The sequence below is a fragment of the Saccopteryx bilineata genome, chromosome 2 (assembly GCF_036850765.1).
Source record: "Saccopteryx bilineata isolate mSacBil1 chromosome 2, mSacBil1_pri_phased_curated, whole genome shotgun sequence".
Lineage (NCBI taxonomy): Eukaryota > Metazoa > Chordata > Mammalia > Chiroptera > Emballonuridae > Saccopteryx > Saccopteryx bilineata.
Genome location: NC_089491.1, coordinates 284049568 through 284069689, shown reverse-complemented (window position 1 = coordinate 284069689; position 20122 = coordinate 284049568). Strand labels below are relative to the sequence as shown.

The 20122-nt window shown below is 40.8% G+C and overlaps 2 protein-coding genes and 2 non-coding genes across 6 annotated transcripts in view; all 4 read left to right on the top strand.

Moving 5' to 3' along the window:
- The window catches only part of ANKRD45 (ankyrin repeat domain 45), a 38750-nt gene extending 34404 nt beyond the window's left edge, over window positions 1-4346 (top strand). For all 3 annotated transcript variants that reach the window (XM_066255114.1, XM_066255116.1, XM_066255117.1), the window contains exon 6: window positions 2953-4346. In XM_066255114.1, the coding sequence (XP_066111211.1) occupies window positions 2953-2984 (32 nt within the window). In that variant the 3' untranslated portion in view covers window positions 2985-4346. The remainder of the gene's footprint in view (window positions 1-2952) is intronic.
- SLC9C2 (solute carrier family 9 member C2 (putative)) overlaps window positions 4317-20122 on the top strand; it is a 96017-nt gene continuing 80211 nt past the window's right edge. The window contains exons 1-5 of the mRNA XM_066254488.1: window positions 4317-4389; window positions 8366-8560; window positions 14426-14526; window positions 16229-16357; window positions 19722-19887. Of these exons, the coding sequence (XP_066110585.1) occupies window positions 4317-4389; window positions 8366-8560; window positions 14426-14526; window positions 16229-16357; window positions 19722-19887 (664 nt within the window). The remainder of the gene's footprint in view (window positions 4390-8365; window positions 8561-14425; window positions 14527-16228; window positions 16358-19721; window positions 19888-20122) is intronic.
- LOC136327861 (U6 spliceosomal RNA) lies at window positions 15593-15699 on the top strand. Its single transcript, XR_010729922.1, has one exon. It is a non-coding gene; the product is annotated as a U6 spliceosomal RNA (small nuclear RNA).
- Window positions 19128-19203, top strand: TRNAV-CAC (transfer RNA valine (anticodon CAC)). Its single transcript has one exon. It is a non-coding gene; the product is annotated as a tRNA-Val (tRNA).

The window sequence follows — 20122 nt, the reverse complement described above, 5'->3', positions numbered from 1 at the left end:
GGCAGAATTTAAAAATGCATTTTCAGTGTTATAATTTTATATTTTGAAAAACCTATTGTGGTACTATGGTCTTGTGAACAGGGTCGGTACACTGTCATCAGATCTTGGTGTCAGGTGTACCTAAGATTTAAAAAAATATCAGCTTTATTGAGATATAATTCTCATCCATAAATTCACCATTTAAAAATATACAATATCTTGATTTTTAGTATATGTACAGAGATGTATAACCATCACTACGCTCCAGGTTTAGGACATTTTACACCCCCTAAAGGAAATCAACCCCATACGCATAAGCAGTCGCTTCCCATGCCTCCCTCCAGCCCCGGCAACCACTCATGTACTTTCTGTCTCTACGAATGTGTATGTTCTGGACATATCATAAATAGAATCATACAACATGTGGCATTTTGTGCCTGGTTTCTTTAACTTGCCATAAGGTTTACAAGGTGTGTCCACGATGTAACATGTCTCAGTATTTCTTTTATAGATTAATAATATTCCCTTGTATGGATTCAAACTTATTCCTTCATGCGGTGATGGGATGTTTGAGTTCCCATTCATTTAACCATTATAAAAATGCTGCTATGAACTTTTGTGAAGAATTTTTTGCGTGACCACAAGTTTCCATTTCTCTTGGGTATATACTTAGGAGTGGGATTGCTGGGCAACATGGCACTTTTACATCTCACCTTTAGAGGAACTGCCAAAATATTTTAATTGCCCATTTCCACAAGCAGTAAAAATGAAGGTTCTAGTTTCTCCACATCATTATCAACACTTTTTATTGTCTTAAAAAATCTTTCAGCTATCCTAGTGGGTGTGAAGTGGTATCTTAATGTAGTTATGATTCGCATTTCCTTATTCACTAATGATGGTAAGTGTCTTTTCATTGCTTACTGGCCATTTGTGCATTTATTTGTAGAAATGTCTATTCGAATCCTTTGCCCATTAATTTTTAATTAATTTTATTTAAAAATATTTTATTGATTTTACAGAGAGAGAACAGGTGGGGGAGCAGTGAGAAGTATCAGCTCATAGTTGCTTCACTTTAGCTGTTCATTGCTTGCTTGTTTATGTGCCTCTACCGGGCAAGCCCAGGGTTTCAAACTGGCGACCTCAGCATTCCAGGTGAATGCTATAGCCACTGTGCCACCACAGCCAGGCCCTTTGTCCATCTTTATATTGGACTGTCTTTTTCTTATTGAGCTGTTATACTATTTATGTATTTTGGATAAAAGTCCCTTATCAGGTATGTGATTTGCCAATATTTTCTTTCATTCTGTGGGTTCTTCTTTTTTATTTACTTAGTTTTGTCCTTTGAAGCACAAAAGGCTCTAAGTTTGGTGAAGTTCAATTTATTTATTTTTCCTTTGTTGCATATCTAAGAAGTTGCCTAGTCCAAGGTCACCAAAATTCACTTTTACGGTGTTTTGTGTAACAGTTTCACATTTTAGCTGCTACATTTATTTCTATGATCCATTTATTCAACCTTACTCCTATGAAAGTAGATATTTGGTACCTAAGATTTTTAAGTGATGAAAAGTGGGGCTGTGGGTTTTTAAGCTGAAGACACTTAATCTGGTCTAGGTTGCATGGTAGGTTGTCCCATGCAGTCTCTACCTAACATAGATAGAGCAAACACAGAGCTCTCTCTAGGTCTCCTGAGGGGAGATTGACACTTTTATAGAGTCCTGGGCCATAAGGAGCCCACCACCCAGTTTGTGAGTAAACACACATACTTGAAAGGATAGAGTAGGGGCCGTGTATGTTCAGAGAGTTCAGTATGGGAATAGGAAAGTGATCGGTATCCATCTGGCTGATTGTAGTTGAGTCCATGTTAAGGACTGGCAGAAAATAAGGTTAGAAAGTTAACACGATCATTTCATTAGAAGTACTGAGCTGTAAGCTTAGAAAGTTTGGGCTTTATTTTCAGGACATTGGGCTGCCATGAAAGGTTTTGTGTAGGTGAGGAGAGGGAGTAAGGAAGGGAGAATCATCTGGTTTCTTTGCAGAGTGGATTGGAGGGAGGAGAGACCAGGGGAGTGAGATGACTGGGCCTGAACTGTTGGGTCCACAGCCAGATTACCACCCCCTCCTCCTGCTCCATAGCCGCAGTCAGCCTGGCTCAGAATCCCTACACCTCCCTTCCCCACGTCTGAGCTGGGCTGGCTTCTGTTTGGGTCCCTGCCAGCGCCACAGAATCCGGCACCCTCCTGTTGTGGAAGTGTTCGGTCTTGATAGAACCTCAGAACTGTCCCCTTCATTTCACAATGAGAAAAGTGAAGACAGGAGAGGTTAAGCAGTTTGTTAAAGTGCTGCTCTATCAGTGGCAGAATTAGGAATAATAACACTGACTGTATGGTAAATGTGACCTCACAGCTTTAAATATTTTAAAAAAGTTTGTGTGTGTGTGGGGAAACAGTTGAATTGACATATCAACACCAAGGTTGAATGGATGACTGGTTCAGGCTGGGACACATTGATTTATTTCATGCCCATTGTTTTAAGAACTGGCTTCAGTTGATGACGGCATGGATAGACCTTGAGAATATCATGCTATGTGAGAAAAGTCAGACGGGAAAAGTCAAGAACCATATGCTTTCACTCATATGTGGGATATATGTAAAACTGAAAGCAACCAATGAACGAACACAACAAACAAACAAGCCTCATAGACACAGACAACAGGACAGTGGTTGCCAGAGGGAAAGGGGGTGGGGGAGGGAAGAGGGTGAAGGGGGGATGGATGGTGACCGAAGGGGACTTGACTCTGGGTGTGAACACACAATTCGATATATAGATGACGTGTTATAGAATCATACACTTGCAACCTGTACAATTTTATGAACCAGTGTCAACCCCAGTAAGTAAAAATTTTAAAACTGGCTTTATTTTTGTTTTAAATTGTAAGCTAATTAAATGTAATTTAAAAAATCTGCTTCCTTCCAGGTCAAGTGAAAAGTGCCAAATCTGTAGCCTAAGCCGTGATCAGAAAAGAAGTCAAGACCACACCTTCTACTGAGCATGTATTTGTAAAAAGCCACACTTTCTTTTTAGTATTTTTCAAGGCAAATTAGATGAGAAATAATGTAGGGTTTGATAAAACTGTTGAAGATGAAACGGCATCACCCTTGTTTTTGTCGCACCCTCGCCAGCGTTCTTACGTCCCCACTCTCTGGCCTTGACTGTGCACCCCCCCCCCCAGGTGCGGTCCCCTGTGAGTCAGGCTCCTGCCAGAGAGCACTGGGCGAGTCACTTACACATCCACGTGGGAGCTCCAGAGCTGGTTAAAGAATCTAGTGATTTTCTGTATAATTGTGGCAGGAAATTTCCATTCAATTCAAGAATTCTATACAACAACAACAAAAAGACAGGGGCTGTTTCCAGAGAAAGACTTGGTTCCCTGTCTCTTAGAAGGAAAGCAATGGGGTGAAAGGCTAGAGCAAGGAAGTATTAGAAATAGTTAGGATCAGGGTCCTCTGCTCATACAACTATTACATTTTATATCCAAATTAAAGGTGGAATATAGTCTCTTAGTAAACCTTCTTATTTGTCTTTAACCTCTTTCTGTCTTTAATTTAGTAAACACGAATCTGTTGGGTTTTATGTTTAGATTTCCTCTATTCTGTAGGTTTGGTAATGCCGGTATCATAACTGGGCTCCATGTCATTTTTCCTTCTGTTTTATATTTTCTAGGTTTCAAATGTCATTGTTGGTTTCCTGTTAGTGATTTGGAATAGTCCTTATTTTTTCTAGTTTATCTAAGATTCCCTGATCTACTACCCTGTGACTTTCTGCAGAAGTATTATAGAAAGAAAATATTAATATATTTTTTAAAAACCATGTTTGTTTTTCTTATGACTTTCTTTTCTTTGTCCCACCCTGAAAGCTAGTTTTCATTGTAGAGGGGAAGGAAAAGACATGGAGAGCTCAGCTATCACATCAACCTTTGTTTCCTTTATTCATATGTCACTCAGGATTCTCAAACTTTTTATAGCTTTTATTTGCTAATGCTACCTTCTTGAAACTCTTTGTATTGGCACCTTTCTGTCCTTATGGTTCCTTTTCGTGCTTACAGACTGCTTTTCTAACTCTTGCACCTGCTGCTATGGTCTGAATGTGTTTGTGTTCTCTAAAATCGACATGTTGAAATGCAGTGCCCAATGCAATAATACATATTAAGAGGGGCGCTTTGGGAGGCAATTAGGTCATGAGGGCAGAACCCTCGTGAATGCAATGAGGTTCTTATGTAAGAGGCCCCAGATAGCTCGCTTGCCTCTTGCACCATGTGAAGTTACAGTGAAAAGGCAGCCATGACGGAAGCAGGCCCTCACCGGACACCAAATCTGCTGGCACCGCGGTCTTGGGCTTCCCCATTCCAGAACTGTAAGAAATAAACTTTTTTTTTTTTTTTTTTGCTTATAAGGTATCTGTTTTATGGTATTTTTATAATAGCAGCTTGAACAGACTAAGACATCACCTCTTCTTTTTCACCCTGTCTTCAGCTTGACTTCTCAGAAGTCAATCCTGTCTTCTAATTTTATGTCAGTTATACTCAACAAAGCTGGAAAAATGAAGTCATTCCTTACCCATGGTGAAGCTATCTGGAATTCTCCACCCCACGACCTTCTGTGTCCTTAATGTTAGGAAGAGGGGATCCCTCCTCCTTTGGGGCTCCTCAGTGCTAATAGCCTCCTTCTGTAGCCTGTGTAATTTTTCATGTGTTTGTCTCCTTATCTGAATTGTGAGTTTTTGTGGGTTGGGGCTTTGTCTTGTTTTTCTTCATACCTAAAGAGCCAATAAGACACTGAGTTAGTAAATAACAGTTGAATGAATTCTCTCTGGGTACTACCTTCTTCACGGAACTCACTGGTCTTCATTCATTTATAGAGCTTGTTGACATTACAAAAATGACTCCTGAATCCTGTTCTCCATATCTTGCTTGTGCCAGTACCCCTTTCCCTCCATTCCTGCAGCAGACGAGCCACACACACACCCAGCATCACGACTGTGTATCTGCTTTCTTGTCTGGCCCTCATGTTAAATTCCACATCACTTGTGTCACTGCTGAAACGTGAACCTGGGGATTCCCGAGGGAATCCTAGGTCTCACTTCTAAGATCTCGATGTGAGGATCTAAATGTGAATTTGGATCTGTAGATGTATGTATGACTTTAGTATGTTTTGAGAGAGATACAACTTCTGACCTATTGTTGCATTGAATTACAGATATGTTCAGTGGACAGTTAAAATGCCTTTATGTGTTGAATTTGAACTATTACACAGATAGTTGCATGACTTTTTCTGAACACTATAGAGTAATTACTGTTTCTAAGTGTGTAGTAGTAAATGAAATTCATTATTTGAGTGATGCTCAAGCAAATGCTAAGTTCAGTGTTATAACTTCTAGACAGTGGTTTCTTAGACATTTTATTTCCTTGATTGGAAAGATGTAACAAAATAAAGGGAGAAGATTGATATGACATCATTAGGAAAACTACTATTTGCTATCGCTAGAAGATATTTTATACCAGAAAAGAAGGGAAGCTATATCTCAGTGTAAGGCTCTACCCTTGAAATCAATAAATTTTTATTACATACTTTCACACTTTTCACTGTGCCATGTATGATGGGACTTCTGTCATGAATCACTACTGGCCTATGGTCCAACCTTTGAGAACTACCGCTCTAGACTCTGCTAATGCGGCAGACTGCTCTTCAGGTTAACATCATGCCCAAACTATAAAGGGCTGACATTTCACCCAATGTGTGGTTGAACGTGTGACAGACTGTATTTTCCACAATGGCCACTTCTCACATCCCACATGCTTTTCTCAGCACATGATCCTGGCATTCCTTGATAGAGAGGCAGCCTCTGTTCTGTCCTCCTGAGTGGGCAGGCCTGGACTAGAGTGGAAGGACCACTGTGTGCTTTCCATAAGCCACAGAAGTTCATAATAGGCGCTGCAGTTTCTGCCTAGTTCTCCCGAGATGCTCCTGGAACCAGCCTGTGCATGGACTGTATATATATATACAGTCCATATATATATGGACAGGAACGGAGGCCCAGCCCAGAGCCCCGACTGAGCTGCGGCCAGTTGTCATCCCCAACCCGCAGCGTATGGATGAGCACCCCGAAAGTGGATCCCCTGGCCAAGGCATGAAGGCATGTGCAAAACTTGTAGGTTTTGGCTAACCAAATGGTTGTTTTAAGCTACTGACTTTTGTGCTTGTGTATTACATAGCAACATATAACATGCTAATTTGGAAATCCTGGAAGTGAGAAATTGACAACAAACCCTAAAATAGGTGGCATTGCCATTTTAGGGCGAAGTGGTAGGCATATTTTTTAAACATGGACCTTGGGATTTGTGGTAAGGCTGGGTCCAGTGGTGTAAAAGAACCACACCAGACCACAAAATGTTGTAAAACAAATATTTGGGAGAATGGTGTGTGGGTACCAGTGGTGTTGGTTACAGTTAGAGGCCGACACAGAGCTGTTGACCTAAACTAGTCTCACATAGGAATTGGGACTTTCATATGTCAGCGTTCCCTTGGTACATAGTGATGGAGACGTGGATGATAGATTTAGATTCTCACTGCTGTGGTGGTATAGTTGGTGCCCGTGGGAAGAGGGTTTGATTCGGTGGCATAGGAATGAGAGAGGAGAATTTCAGCATCATAAAGTAACTTCTTTGAAAGTAGACTATAAATTAATAATGTTCATTTGTTGAAATTTATACTTTATTTGTTTTTAGTAATTACAGATGTAAGACATCACAGAATTTGGGATGCATTTGTTCTTCTATGAAGAGTGGGTGATATTGTTTCTTCAAATTAAGGACAAAAAGCCAGTGAAAAATAGGAGTCAAGGAGGAAAGTGGGAGTAAGAAACTCCCATTGAAAAGGCAGATGTGGTAGAAAAAGAAAAAATGGAAAAAGATGAGTGAGGTCAAGGTAGACAGAGCAGTGTTGAAGAGGGTTAGGCTTGAATAAATAAAAACTATATATTTTTAAAAATTTAGGAGGAGGTCCTGTCTTCATGGTCCAAGGCTGTTTCAGCTCTTATGTCAGGCAAAGAAAATCGGTTAAGGCAGTTGAGGGCATAGATACATCTGGAGCTGGATCACTTAGCTGCTTCTGGATTGGGGGTGGGGATGATGTATGTAGCCAATCAGATTGAAAGTGAGTTGGCAAGAAACCAATAGAGATTAAGTATGCAAATAGCTTACAGTGTGGTATCAGTTGGAGGTACTGACCCTCGCAAGCAGAGGCAGAGGTGAGTTTGGATTGCTCTCCGTGGTTTTTGACAACCTTTATCTAGATTTCAGTTCGGACCAGCTGGGCTTTGGAGAAGATACCACTGGTGTTGGTGGTTTGGAAAAGAACTTGATGTGGGAGTGTTGATGTTGTGACAAGTGGGGATAGCAGGATCTGAAGACAGATGATTTGAAAATGTGGCCTTTTGAATCTCATTTCTGACCCTCTCCGTGCTTCCCACAGGAATCAAACAAGTGCAAAACAAAGAACCAAAAATGAGCTCTACACATTATTGGGAATATTATTGAGAATACTTCTGAAACCTCTAAGAATTTATGTTTAAGACTAGAATCAAGGAAAATATAATAGAATGAATCCTATTCAGGACCACCACATTGGCTATGCCCTACATTAGGGCACCAACCAGCATAGGGGTATTGAGGCTGAAATCCAGCCTGTTGTTTATGTGTCCTGTTGTCAGCAAAGGGGACTTTGTCTATTCATTCAAAGACAGCATAGCATCAAACCTCACGTGTAGGGGTTCTTTGTTGTTATTATCTGGTTACGCACACTCCCCTACTCCCACCTAACTGATGTGACTCAACTTTGTCCTCATTTCTCGTTTGCCATTTTGGTTTTGAGGGGCCCTAGGGAGGAAATGGGGTCATGGGATTGCAGTAGTAGAAGAGAATTCCAGAATGATTTGTACCCATGGAGAGAGAGTTCCCCCTCAGAGCATCCAATATTTAGGGAGAGCCTATTATGTGCCATGTACTGTATGCAGAGCTGTAAGAAAACTAGTTTTCAGCCACAGCCCTTGAGGAACTCACTGTCCCGTGGAGAGGGCAAACACACTATCATATCGCACAGGGGTAAGTGCACAAACCCACACAAGCCCTCCCCTTGTGGCAGTCTGAGAAGCACTAGTGCTGTGTTTGTTTTCTGCAAAATGTTACTGGAGCCCAAGCTGGAAGAGGAGGTGTGACATGTGCCCCGTGGCAGGAAACATGCTCAGATCTGCATGTGGTACAATCTTGGGTGAAAGAATGCATATGCAGGGGTCCTGGCAACTCTCACTTTCTCCTTTTTGCATATTATAACAGCGTGGACTGTAGTCGTGAGAGTGTCAGAACTGGCCCCTGACCTCAAGGAAGGACTCGGTAAAGCAGTGGCGAAAATGAACTCGACCTGGATGATGAAAGACACCACACCCCATTTACTCTGTGGAAGGTCAGCTGACCACAGTATTGATAAAGAGTATTTTGTGGTGCTCATGTTTTCTATTATTTTTTTGACAGGTAAGTGATGACTTTTAAGTCTCATTTTTCCTCTGCCCTTCGAGCCTTTGTTGGTGCAAAAGTAATCACAAATACATCAAAACAAGGGACCAACGAAATCATAAGTTGTGAGTGAATGCTGTCAGTCGAGTTTGGTTTAATTACAAGTAGCATCCCCTCCACGTTCCTTTTCTCAGTGACACTGGTGGAGAACTGCAGTGTGGTAGGCAGAGGAGAATAAGACAGTCCTTAACTTCAAGGAGCCCTCTCCTGGGGACAGTGGGCAAACATCTTTACACTGCCATGTGGTTAGGAGGACTAAGGCATGGTCAGCGATCTCTGGAAAAGGAGAGCTTTACCCAGCCTGCCAGCCAGCCAGGTCTAACCTGACCAGATAGCTGGGATGAGGGGAGAGCAACTGCACTGGACAGAACCTAGACACCTAGTTCCCAGTTAGCAGAGTTAGAGTCATCAGCTTTGTCTGTTCTGTTGTTGGAAGATGAACCACCCGCCGCTACCACTATTGAGGAATTAGGAAGGGCTCCAACAAGTAAGGGCCTCTTAAACAATGCTGAATTCAGTATGTGAAATGCAGAAACTGCAGGCCGAACCAAAAACACAAGGCTAGTATGCTCCAAAAGGAAAGTTTATTTTAAAAATGCCTGGGTGCAGGTGGGCTGAAACCAGCAAAGGGTTTCAGCTCTGAGGGAGGGATGGGGCAGCGGTTATGGATTTGTCAAGGGGCCTTGGGGAAAGGCAACTGCAAGATTTGTGGTTGGGAGTGGCACCACAATTCCTCAAAATTGTCTTCATCCTAATTCATTCCTCCCTTATCAGCATCCAGCTGCAAGGGCGGTCTGAGCCGGATTACTGAGTAGGCGAGTCCTCTTTCTTCCGTCAGGGCTGCATTATTATTAAGAAAGATGGTGGCTGAGCAGCCATTTTATCTATCAATATGGTGAGTGATATTTATGCAGATAAAATAACATTCAGTATGCAATGCTTGATTCCACAATTCAATGCTAGTGATTAGAGAAATTTCTCGTTTCCTTTCCACATTTTTATTTGGGAGAAGCCAGCTAACTGCTTGACCACGTGGAGTCCTGCGCTGGAGGCCGCCTGGCTGCAGGGTGTTACGGGCTCAGCAAGTGCTGCCTCCGCGGGGATCAGGGAAACCGCGTGGCGCAGGTGGCGCAGGGGATACCGCTCCAAGTCTGCGGAGTCCCCAGGTGTGGTCTCATGTCTTTCGCAAGGACCCTGCTGGAGAGACCACCACCAGGCTACAGGCGGGGACTGAAGTAATGGGAGGCTGACCTTGACCGGACTGCCAGAGTCTGGTGGCCTGCAGTGTCATCGGCCCCGGAGTGGCCTGGCGCCTGGCTGGAGGCGCACAGTGGCTGGGGTGGCCTTGGCGGCATCTGCACACCCACGCTGAAGGCTGGGAGCAGACTGCTGGCTAGGTTCTTCTGTCGTGCTTTACAGCAACAATCTTACATATTTGTGGACAAAATGATGCTGAATTCCAAAAAATTTAACCCCTTTCTGCCCGCTTGTGACCAGCCAAGTGAATCTGAGATGAGAAAGAACAGTGAAAAGCACCGAGACATTTTCACCTGCGCATTGGTGTAAGGAGTCCTGTGGTGATGAGTAAGGCAGCATTTTAATTCCTGAGAAACCCTTAGTGGTGCTGGGACAGAGGACCTGAGTGACTCTTCTCTGGGGAAAATGGGAAGCTAAAGGCTCATTTGTTCCAGAGAATTGTAAAAGTAACTGCATTTCATTAAATAGGAAACCTGGAGCTATTTGCTATATTTAGATAAGTATGAATGTGAGACTCTCATCTATTCACCTGCTACCGCTGACTAATTTATCAGGGTAATAGCTCAGGGGTGAAATGGTGACCGGGTATCAAAAGTGCTCCAAAAAGCAGTCTAACAAAAGAATGAAATACTAACACCTTTTACAAGTTCTTTCTTTCTAAAGCCTTGGAAATTAAATTCCTTTGACTGCTTGGGTTTCTAGAGTTGATATTAATATTAAGAATGTATATTTCTGACTTCAATAAATTGTTAAATGTCTTCAAAAAATTTTTTTATTAGGGAAAAATGTAAGTGGCTTTAAAATTATTTCTGGCCTGGCCTGTGGTGAATCCGCTGTGGTGGCACAGTGGATAGAGTGTTGACTTGGAATTCTGAGGTTGCAGTTTGAAATCCTAGGCTTGCCGGGTCAAGGCACATGCGACAAGACAACCAATGAACAACTAAAGTGAAGCAACTAGGAGTTGATCCTTCTCATTCTTCTCCTCTCTCTCTGTAAATCAATAAATAACATCTTAAAAATAAAAAAAAATATTTTTGGAACTAGGAACATTATAAAGAAACAATGATGCAAGCTTGCATAAAAAACTTTAGTTTTACTCATTTTATCTGGGAATAAAATTGCTTTCTCTGGGATCTTTAAAATACTCACTAATGCAGTGGTTCTCAAAGTGTACGCCAGGGCGCACTGGTGCATCCTAGAAGATTTCCAGGTGCGCCCTATGGTATTCCAGAGAAATATGTGCCTGTTGGGGACCAAAAGGCCAACAGGGTTTTTGAAGTTTAGGTTTTTGGGGGACAGAGGTGTGGGGAATTGGCTGTAAACTGACAGTCTGCCCTACCCCCCCCCCCCCACACCTCACTTGCCTAATTAGGTGCAAAAGGCTGTTAAGCTGTGGTGCTGGATTGTTTACACTACCCCCCATGTTCCCCAGAAAGACTAGAGTGGAGACAAGTTTCTTCTATCCTTTGTTTGCTGTAAAGTGAAGATGATATGTATGGTGGGAGTTTTCTGCACTCAACACAATTCAGAGTAAAAAGAGGAATTCTTCAACGTATTGATGAGAAAATGAGAGTTTGCCTTTCAAATATATGCCAAAACATTGAAGAAATTGCTAGGACACATCAGACTCATGTTTCTCATTAACACAAGAATGCAAAAACAACACATTCGTGCTGGGACCTGCTGAATTTACTAAATCTTACTAAGAATGTATCTATATATACTGGCATTGATTGACTTACGACCTATGCAACTTACGGCCATTCGACTTTATGACCACAATTGCTAGCCACGACTGCTCCGTGTCTGGCAGCACAAGCGTTGCCCAGCTGGGCATACGACAGTGCGGACCAGATTCCGGCAGCACTACCATCTCTGCGTGTACCATTTCAACTGTTATCCCAGATTCGGTACAGCAATTTGTGTTTTGTGTCTTGGATATTTTTCATCAAACCCCTCCCAAGATGTCTGCCAAAAGGAAATTGTCTTTGTCTACGCTTCAACCTGCCAAAAAGGAAAGAAAGGCTATCGATCTTGACACGAAAATGAAGGTAATTAAGCAGTACAAAGGAGGAAAGAAAGTGAATGTGATCGCATGTGATACGAAGTTATCACATTCGACTGTGTCGATGATTTTGAAAGATAAAGAAAGAATTCGTGAAGCTGTGAAAGGTTCTGCACCCATGCGATCAACAGTTATTACAAAGCAACGAAGCGGGCCCATCCACAAAATGGAGAAATTGCTATATATTTGGATGGAAGATCAAATTCGAAAACGGACATCATTAAGTCTTTTTACTGTGTAGATGAAGGTGAGAAGTCTATTTCAGACTCTGAAGGAGTGTGCTGGAGAAGATTACAGTCAAGAATTTGTATATAGCAAGCACTGGCTGGTTCCAGAGATTCAAGAAAAGATTCCAAATGCATAGTGTTTGAGTGACTGGAGAAGCAGCGAGTGTGGAAGAAGAAAAGAGAGAAGCAGAGAAAGAAGAGGAGAAACCAGAAAGAAAATTCACCACTAAGAGATTTTCAGAAGGTTTATCTTTACTGAATAAACTTCTTATACATTTCGAAGCAATGGACCCAAACATCGAACAATTTGCAAGAATTGAACAGATGGCGCACGATGTGTTTCATCCGTATCGTGAAATTTATGAAGAAAAAAAGAAACATACAATTCAGACAAAGCTCACCATGTTTATGAAAAAACCAACTCCAGTAACCCCAACTGCTGCCTCAGATGACGACATCAACTATCCGCAGCCAAGCACTAGCAGCCAATAAAATGTTTCGTACATGTTTATATATTTTGATATGTTTTGCAATTGGGAAAATGTTTTCTATGGTATTTTTTACACCTGTATTTTGTATTTTTGTATGCACCTGTATTTTGTAATTTTGTATGTTTTGCAAATATTAAACCAGTTGTACTGGTGATGCAGTGTTTTACTTAAACCCGATGAATGTAAAAATAAGAAACAAAATGGTGTAGAGATGATACAAATGGCATAAAATGAACAAAGAAAATTAAATTATGATATATAACAATAATGAAAGAAAATTATGATAAAATGACTTAAAGATTTTTATAACATCATTTCACAGTACTATACATATAGCCTACTCAACTTACGACCAAATTGTGTTACGCTGAACCAACTGTGGTCGTAAGTCGAACACTAGCTGTATACAAAGATAACTTTTTTGTCATTTAAAAATATTTTAGCCTGACCTGTGGTGGCGCAGTGGATAAAGCGTCGACCTGGAAATGCTGAGGTCGCCGGTTTGAAACCCTGGGCTTGCCTGGTCAAGGCACATATGGGAGTTGATGCTTCCAGCTCCTCCCCCCTGTCTCTTTCTCTTCTCTCTCTCTCTGTCTGCCTGTCTCTCTCTCTCCCTCTCTCTCTCCTCTCTAAAATGAATAAATTAAAAAAAAAATAAAAAAAAGTCTTTTAAAAAAAAAATTTTTTTTTAAATTTTTTTAACTCCTCCTTCTTATGAATTCTAAAAAGCAGAACTAAAAAAATGTAACATAAAAATGTTTTTTAATGTCAGAATAAATTTAATTTTGTCATATTTATTTTGTTTAATTACCATAAAAGCACGCTTGGACTTTATATATATATATTTTTAATATTTGACTTAATTATTACAACATATTTCTCATAAATTTGTATATAATGCACCTACAATTATTTGTAGAATTTTAAATGTGCCCCGACTTCAAAAAGTTTGAGAACCACTGCACTAATGACTTTGCTCCCTGTTGGTACGACCAGGTGCTGGTGACTGTGAACTTTACAAGTTCTAGATCTTTGGTGATTCTACTGGACAAGTGCTCCATCAGTAAAGGGCATTGCAGAAATAGTTCAAGAAACATTTCTTGTCTGGCGTTACAAATAAGTATTTGATAAATATTTACTGATTTGGCTTGTCCTATAGCTGAATGTCAGTCAGTGCAGAATCTGGGATGCCAATGAATCTTGCCTGAGGCTTAAGCTAATTGGACTACAGTCTATGTATTACTTCTGGAGGGGATGAATTGTAGAGCAGAGAGTTTCAAGGCAAGAAAATGCATATAGATATCATTAACAAGAATCTTTTGTTACTTGTTTGGTGAAGGCAGTTTTCACTGTGGTTAGAACTCAGTTAAAAGTACTATATAGAATGTATGTTACTGTAGTTTAAGGTGAGGAATTGTTAATATAAGGTATACTATATAGAGAGTTTGCCTTTCCATAATATCTGATCAGTAGATCCATAGGTAAGACACCTATACAGTGATCCTAGTGTGAAACTAGGTAGGCACATGGGAGGTTTTTAGAATTCTAATAGTTTCCAAATTCACCTGTAAGAGATGCCTCATTATGTGTGTCTTATATTTAAGAAACAGCATTTGTAATGAAATGACATTCAGAAGAAGTTTTTCTTTTTCCTATTAATTATTTATTCATAATGATACGGCACTCAGAGTCTGTTTAAAATTAAATAACTAGAGAGAGGGGATATGGAATTGTTTTGAAACAATATATTATGTTTAAATAACACATCCATTTATTTCTTTAGGACTTCTGAGGGTCTCTTTAAGGATTTCTGAAGTCAGCATCTTGACAATTCTTTCCATAGTAGGGTTTGTGATTGGACAGCTGGCCTACAGTTTTCTTCAGGTAATGTATGTACCACCAATTAGAGAATAAATGAAAGAACAGAGACCCAGGGCAAGGTCCACTCCCACCCATCCCTGAACATATAGATTTTTAAAGCTGCTCAAAAGTAATACTTATCTGGTAGTAACATGTTTGAAAGTGAAAAACCGTTCAGACAAATTGGAGATGCTTAAGAAAAAAGCACCAAATTGGAAGGGAGGTTATTTGATTGCTCTCTGGGTTCTTCATCACCTTCCTTTGGAGTGTTGCCCTGGTTTCCTGCCCCTGGACATCCATTGGCTTCTGTGTTATTATCTTCAACACCTGTGGGGACTCTAGTTATAAAAGGCCTCAGCTATTGTCCTGCTGGTGCTTCTAACTGCCAGCTTCATAATCGAGTACAATATAAATATATATGACACACATCATAATAATTCAGATACAAGAAAAATGTCATGAATCCATGACCTTATTCACTCTTGATTTCAAATGCAAAGCAATGTGATCAGCAGTGTGTCTCCACTCATACTTTTATTTTTTAAACACAGAGATGATGCTTGCACCCATCTAAGAATGCCGAAGCCTCAAGTTGCTTTTCTGAAGCACGGACGTGGCTGCTTGTTAGCATCCCTGTGTGTTTACTATGTGCCAGGCTCCCCTTTAAGTGCTTTGTATTTAAATGTATTAACTTTTCATTGACACTGGAATTAATTCATTCATCCCCACAGCAACCTAATGAAAGTTGTTACTTTTTTTCTGTTTTAGAGATGAGGAGACTGAGGCACATAGAGGTTAAGTAATGAAGATCAAACTATTAATTGGGCCCAAAACCTTTTAGGAGGGAATATTTGAGGCACTTTAATCATTGCTGCTGTGTTTTCCATTCGTCTGTGTACCATCTCCATGATTTGTTTCCTATAGGTGCAATCTGTGCTGTTATCTAAATATTATTTTCCTTTACCTGATTTGTTGAAAGATTTTAAAATCCTAAGCAAATGTCAATAAAATCACAAGTACCTGTGCAAGGTTTCTTCCCTTCCTGGTGCAAATTAGATTATCTAACGGTCAAATTAAAAATACTTATCTGGTGCTTGCTTCGGCAGCACATATACTAAAATTGGAACGATACAGAGAAGATTAGCATGGCCCCTGCGCAAGGATGACACGCAAATTCGTGAAGCTTTCCATACTTAAAAAAAACCAAACTTATCTGTGGGCCTGATCTGTGGTGGTACAGTGGATAAAGTGTTGACCTGGAACACTGAGGTTGCTGGTTCAAAACCCTGGGCTTGTCCAGTCAAGGCACATACGGGGGTTGATGCTTTCTGCTCCTCCCCATCCCTTCTGTCTCTCTCTCCTCTCTCTAAAGTGAATAAATAAAATCTTTAAAAAAAAAACTTATCTGTGAACCACCTAAAATCACTTCAGAGATCCCCAACAATGGGAGGTTCCACTTTGGAAAACACTGATGACTTACACAAGAAATGTTCATGTGGCCCAAGCCCACATAGTTCTCTGCTGAGTAGAGGAATGCACGTGACTCATCCAGATGGTTAGATTGAGAGATCTCCCCAAGATCCCTAAGACTGGCCTTGTAGATAATCTCTCATAAATTACAAATTAGATTATTCTAAGACTTGTATTGATTGACATACCAGCAACCCAATTTCTGATACTTCAAAATGGCAGCAAACTAACTTCTTGTTTGCTTCTGTTGGTTTAGGTGCACCAAATCGTCCACCCTCTTCTCAAGACACCCAGTTTTTCACTTTATGCTTATGTAGCACCTTTAATTATATTTAAGGTTGCCTTGGAGGTGGACTTTTATGTCCTCAAGAATATGCTTTGGAAGGTAAGAACACACATTTCAAAACAAGTTGTGGTCAGTTGTTACCCATGTTAACAGAATATGATTGTCTCTAATGAAGGTTAATAATTCACAAATCCCACATTGTTAGTGGTCTGACCCTCCTCACGCTGCAGAACCAGGGATTGAAGAGAGTTGAAGGGAGGGAGAGAGCATGGGTGTGTGCTGAGTGACCACTGTGACTGGGCACCGAGGAAATGCCATCTCCACTTCACATGTATGCAGACTGCCGTCCAGAGGGCACAAGCCAGGCTGGCTGGTGGCAGAGCCTGAGTGTCCTTTCCCAGATGACTTCATCTCAACTGTCTCTGTAGCTACAGTTTTAATTGCTAAGATTGGTTTATTTTATTTTTGTCTTAACCATGCTTGCCAGACTATTTTATTTTTCCTTTCAAAGAATATTGTACTTTCCTTGGTTTTATTTTGATTTTTCCCCCTACCATCTCGAGTTAGATATTTGTTGTTTGATTTTCAGCTTGTTTTTTTTCTGTAGTTTATTAAACTTTCCTGTAACTACACTCTTTTAGTGTAATCCCACGTTTTGATTTTTAGTGTTTTTATCATTCTAATCCTACCTAAATTTTGTTATACTTTTTTCTTTGACTCGTGAATCATTTAGAAAATTATTTTAAAATTTCCAAATATGGCTTTGTATTATTATTTCTCTCATCATGGTGTGACTATAGAATGTGCTTTGTACATTAGCTCTTGTGTTGTGTGGAGATTTGCTTTGCAGCCCAGTACATGGTCAGTTTTCCCAAACGATGTTCCATATTTTCTTTGCAAAAACGGACATTCTTGAATTGTTGAGTGCAGAGGTCTAAATTTGTTCCATAGATTACTATGCTAATTATTAAGTCTGACACAGCAATGGGATATTACTGAGCAATAAAAAGGAAACAGACCATTGATAGGAAGAGCATGGAAGAATTTCAAATGTATTACACTAAGGGAAAGGAAACCAGACTCAAAAAGGCTGCATGTTGTATAATTCCATTCATACACCTTTTTTCTAGCAAGAGAGTTGGAGAACAGATCACTGGTGCCAGGGACTGGGGATGAGGGAAGAAAATGACTACAAAGGGGCAGTTTGGGGACACATTTTGGGTGAAGGGTCTGCTTTGTTTTTAACTGTAGTCGTGGCTAAGTGACAGCATGCATTTGTCAAAACTCATATAACTGTACCCAAAAGAATGAATTTTACTGTTTGTGAATCAAAGAAACATTTGAAGAAGTCAAAGGAAGTAGATCTGGATTTATTTCTCCCATGTAATTTTTGTACTTTGTACTTATCATGCTTTTCCTTTGCTCTTTCTCCTGTTGACCCAGTTTCTTGATCCTTTTTGTCCCTTCTGCTTTTTAAAATTTTATTATTATTTCTTTTACTTTTTAAATTTTAACTAATTGTGTTTACATAGATTCTAGGGTCACCCCGAATGCCTCTTCCCTCCCCCCTATTCCCTTCAACATTTCCCTCGCCTCCCTCCCTACAGCGCCCTCCCCCCTTCCCTTCAGCTTTATCCCATCCGATCATCCCCTTTCCCTCTGTCCTCTTTTCCTCTGGTCCCTTTGATCCCTCCTCTGTCTCAATTCTGATCCTCAGTTCTCATTATTCCTTGGATTCCTCAAATGAGTGAGGTCATATGATATTTTTCTTTCTCTGCCTGGCTTCACTCAACATAATAGTTTCCAGGTCCCTCCATATTGTTGCAAAAGGTAATATTTCCTTCTTTTTCATAGCCCCATAGTATTCCATTGTATATGTGTGCCACAGCTTTTTAATCCACTTATCTACTGATGGACACTTGGGCTGTTTCCAGACCTTCACTATTGTGAACAATGCTGCCATAAACATGGGGGTGCATTTCTTTTTTTTCAGTTGGTGTTATGGTGTCCTTGGGATATATTCCTATAAGTGGGATGGCTGGGTCATGAAGCTGACTCATCCTTCTGCTTTTTTGAAAGCCTTACTTTCTATTCCTGTTTTGGAGTCAAGCACTGCTGATTGCCTATTTGATAAGCATGTTCCCCTTTTCCCTCACTGACAGGACCATTTTTTTGTTTGGTGTTCTGATGGGCCCACTGTAAAACACCACATTCTATAGCAGGGGTCCCCAAACTTTTTTCACAGGGGGCCAGTTCACTGTGCCTCAGACCGTTGAAGGGCCGGACTATAAAAAAAACTATGAACAAATCCCTATGCACACTGCACATATCTTATTTTAAAGTAAAAAGACAAAACTGAAATAAATACAATATTTAAAATAAAGAACAAGTAAATTTAAATCAACAAACTGACCAGTATTTCAATGGGAACTATGCTCCTCTCACTGACACCAATGAAAGAGGTGCCCCTTCCAGAAGTGCGGCGGGGGCCGGATAAATTGCCTCAGGGGCCGCATGCAGCCCGTGGGCCGTAGTTTGGGGACCCCTGTTCTATAGCATCCTGGACATATGTGGTAGCCTTAGAAAAGTGTGGCCAGTGAAATGTACTATATAAAAGTTTGTTGAATAAGGTTTCTTTTAGAATACCCTGAATCAGGGGGCCCAGTCAGCTGGCCCAAGCTCTTTGTCCTTTGTTTGACTTCTCTTTCTACCTGGAGCCCGCAGTTGGTGACACTGAGACAATCAGGAAATGTTTTACACAGAAGCAGGAGAACTTTGCCTTCCATGTTATAAACATCATTTTGATGTTGAGAACTATTCAGTTGGAAGAGCAGCAAGAGAGATTGGAGAATTGGTTTTTTAACATGGGGCCCTGGCTGGTTGGCTCAGTGGTAGAGTATTGGCCTCACGTGTGGAAGTCCCAGGTTTGATTCCTGGCCAGGGCACACAGGAGAAGTGCCCATCTGCTTCTCCACCCTTCCTCCTCTCCTTTCTCTCTATCTCTCCCTTTACCTCCCGCAGCCAAGGCTCCATGGGAGCAAAAGTTGGCCTGGGTGCTGAGGATGGCTCCATGACCTCCACCTCAGGTGCTGGAATGGCTCCAGCCACAATGGAGCAACGCCCCAGATGGGCCGAGCATCACCCCCTGGTGGGCATGCTGAGTGGATCCCGGTTGAGCGCATGCGGGAGTCTGTTTTTCTGCCCCACTCCCTGCTTCTCACTTCAGGAAAAATACAAAAAGAACAAAAACAACAACAACAAAAACTCCAATAAGCTTGAATCTCATTTGTTTGGAAGGGGTGATTTCTTTGAGGTAAGTAAACTGGAACATCTTCTAAAGTGTTCTTCCAGAGGAATTGTGTAGAATAAATACCTCACCAAGATCTGATTCTTATGTAAGTACGTGAAATCATGCCATCTTTAGATGTTAAGGCTAATGCCATGTAATGAATTGGTTTCACAGGTTGTGTTGATTGGATTCATTGGCTCCTCAACGGCATTCATTGTAATTGGATATGTGGTTATGAAATTCAATAAGGATTCGTGGAATCTGCAGTGTTGTCTGCTCTTCAGCATGATCACTGGCATGTTGGATCCTATTAATTCTGTGTTATCACTGAAAACTATTGGTATGTCGGATTTATTTCTGTCTCTTCTCTTAAAGATAGGAGAATAAATTATTTGCTTCTGATTATGTTGTCCTGGCACAAATTGTGCCCCAGCAAAGTAGGCGTTTGTGTCACTTTTCTTGGAGATGGAGCCTTGATTGGCTGAAAGGAACCATACAATAATGGCCACTCGGGATTTGGGTTAAATTACACAAGTTATAATCTCAAAGTATTTTGTGTGTGTGTGTGTGTGTGT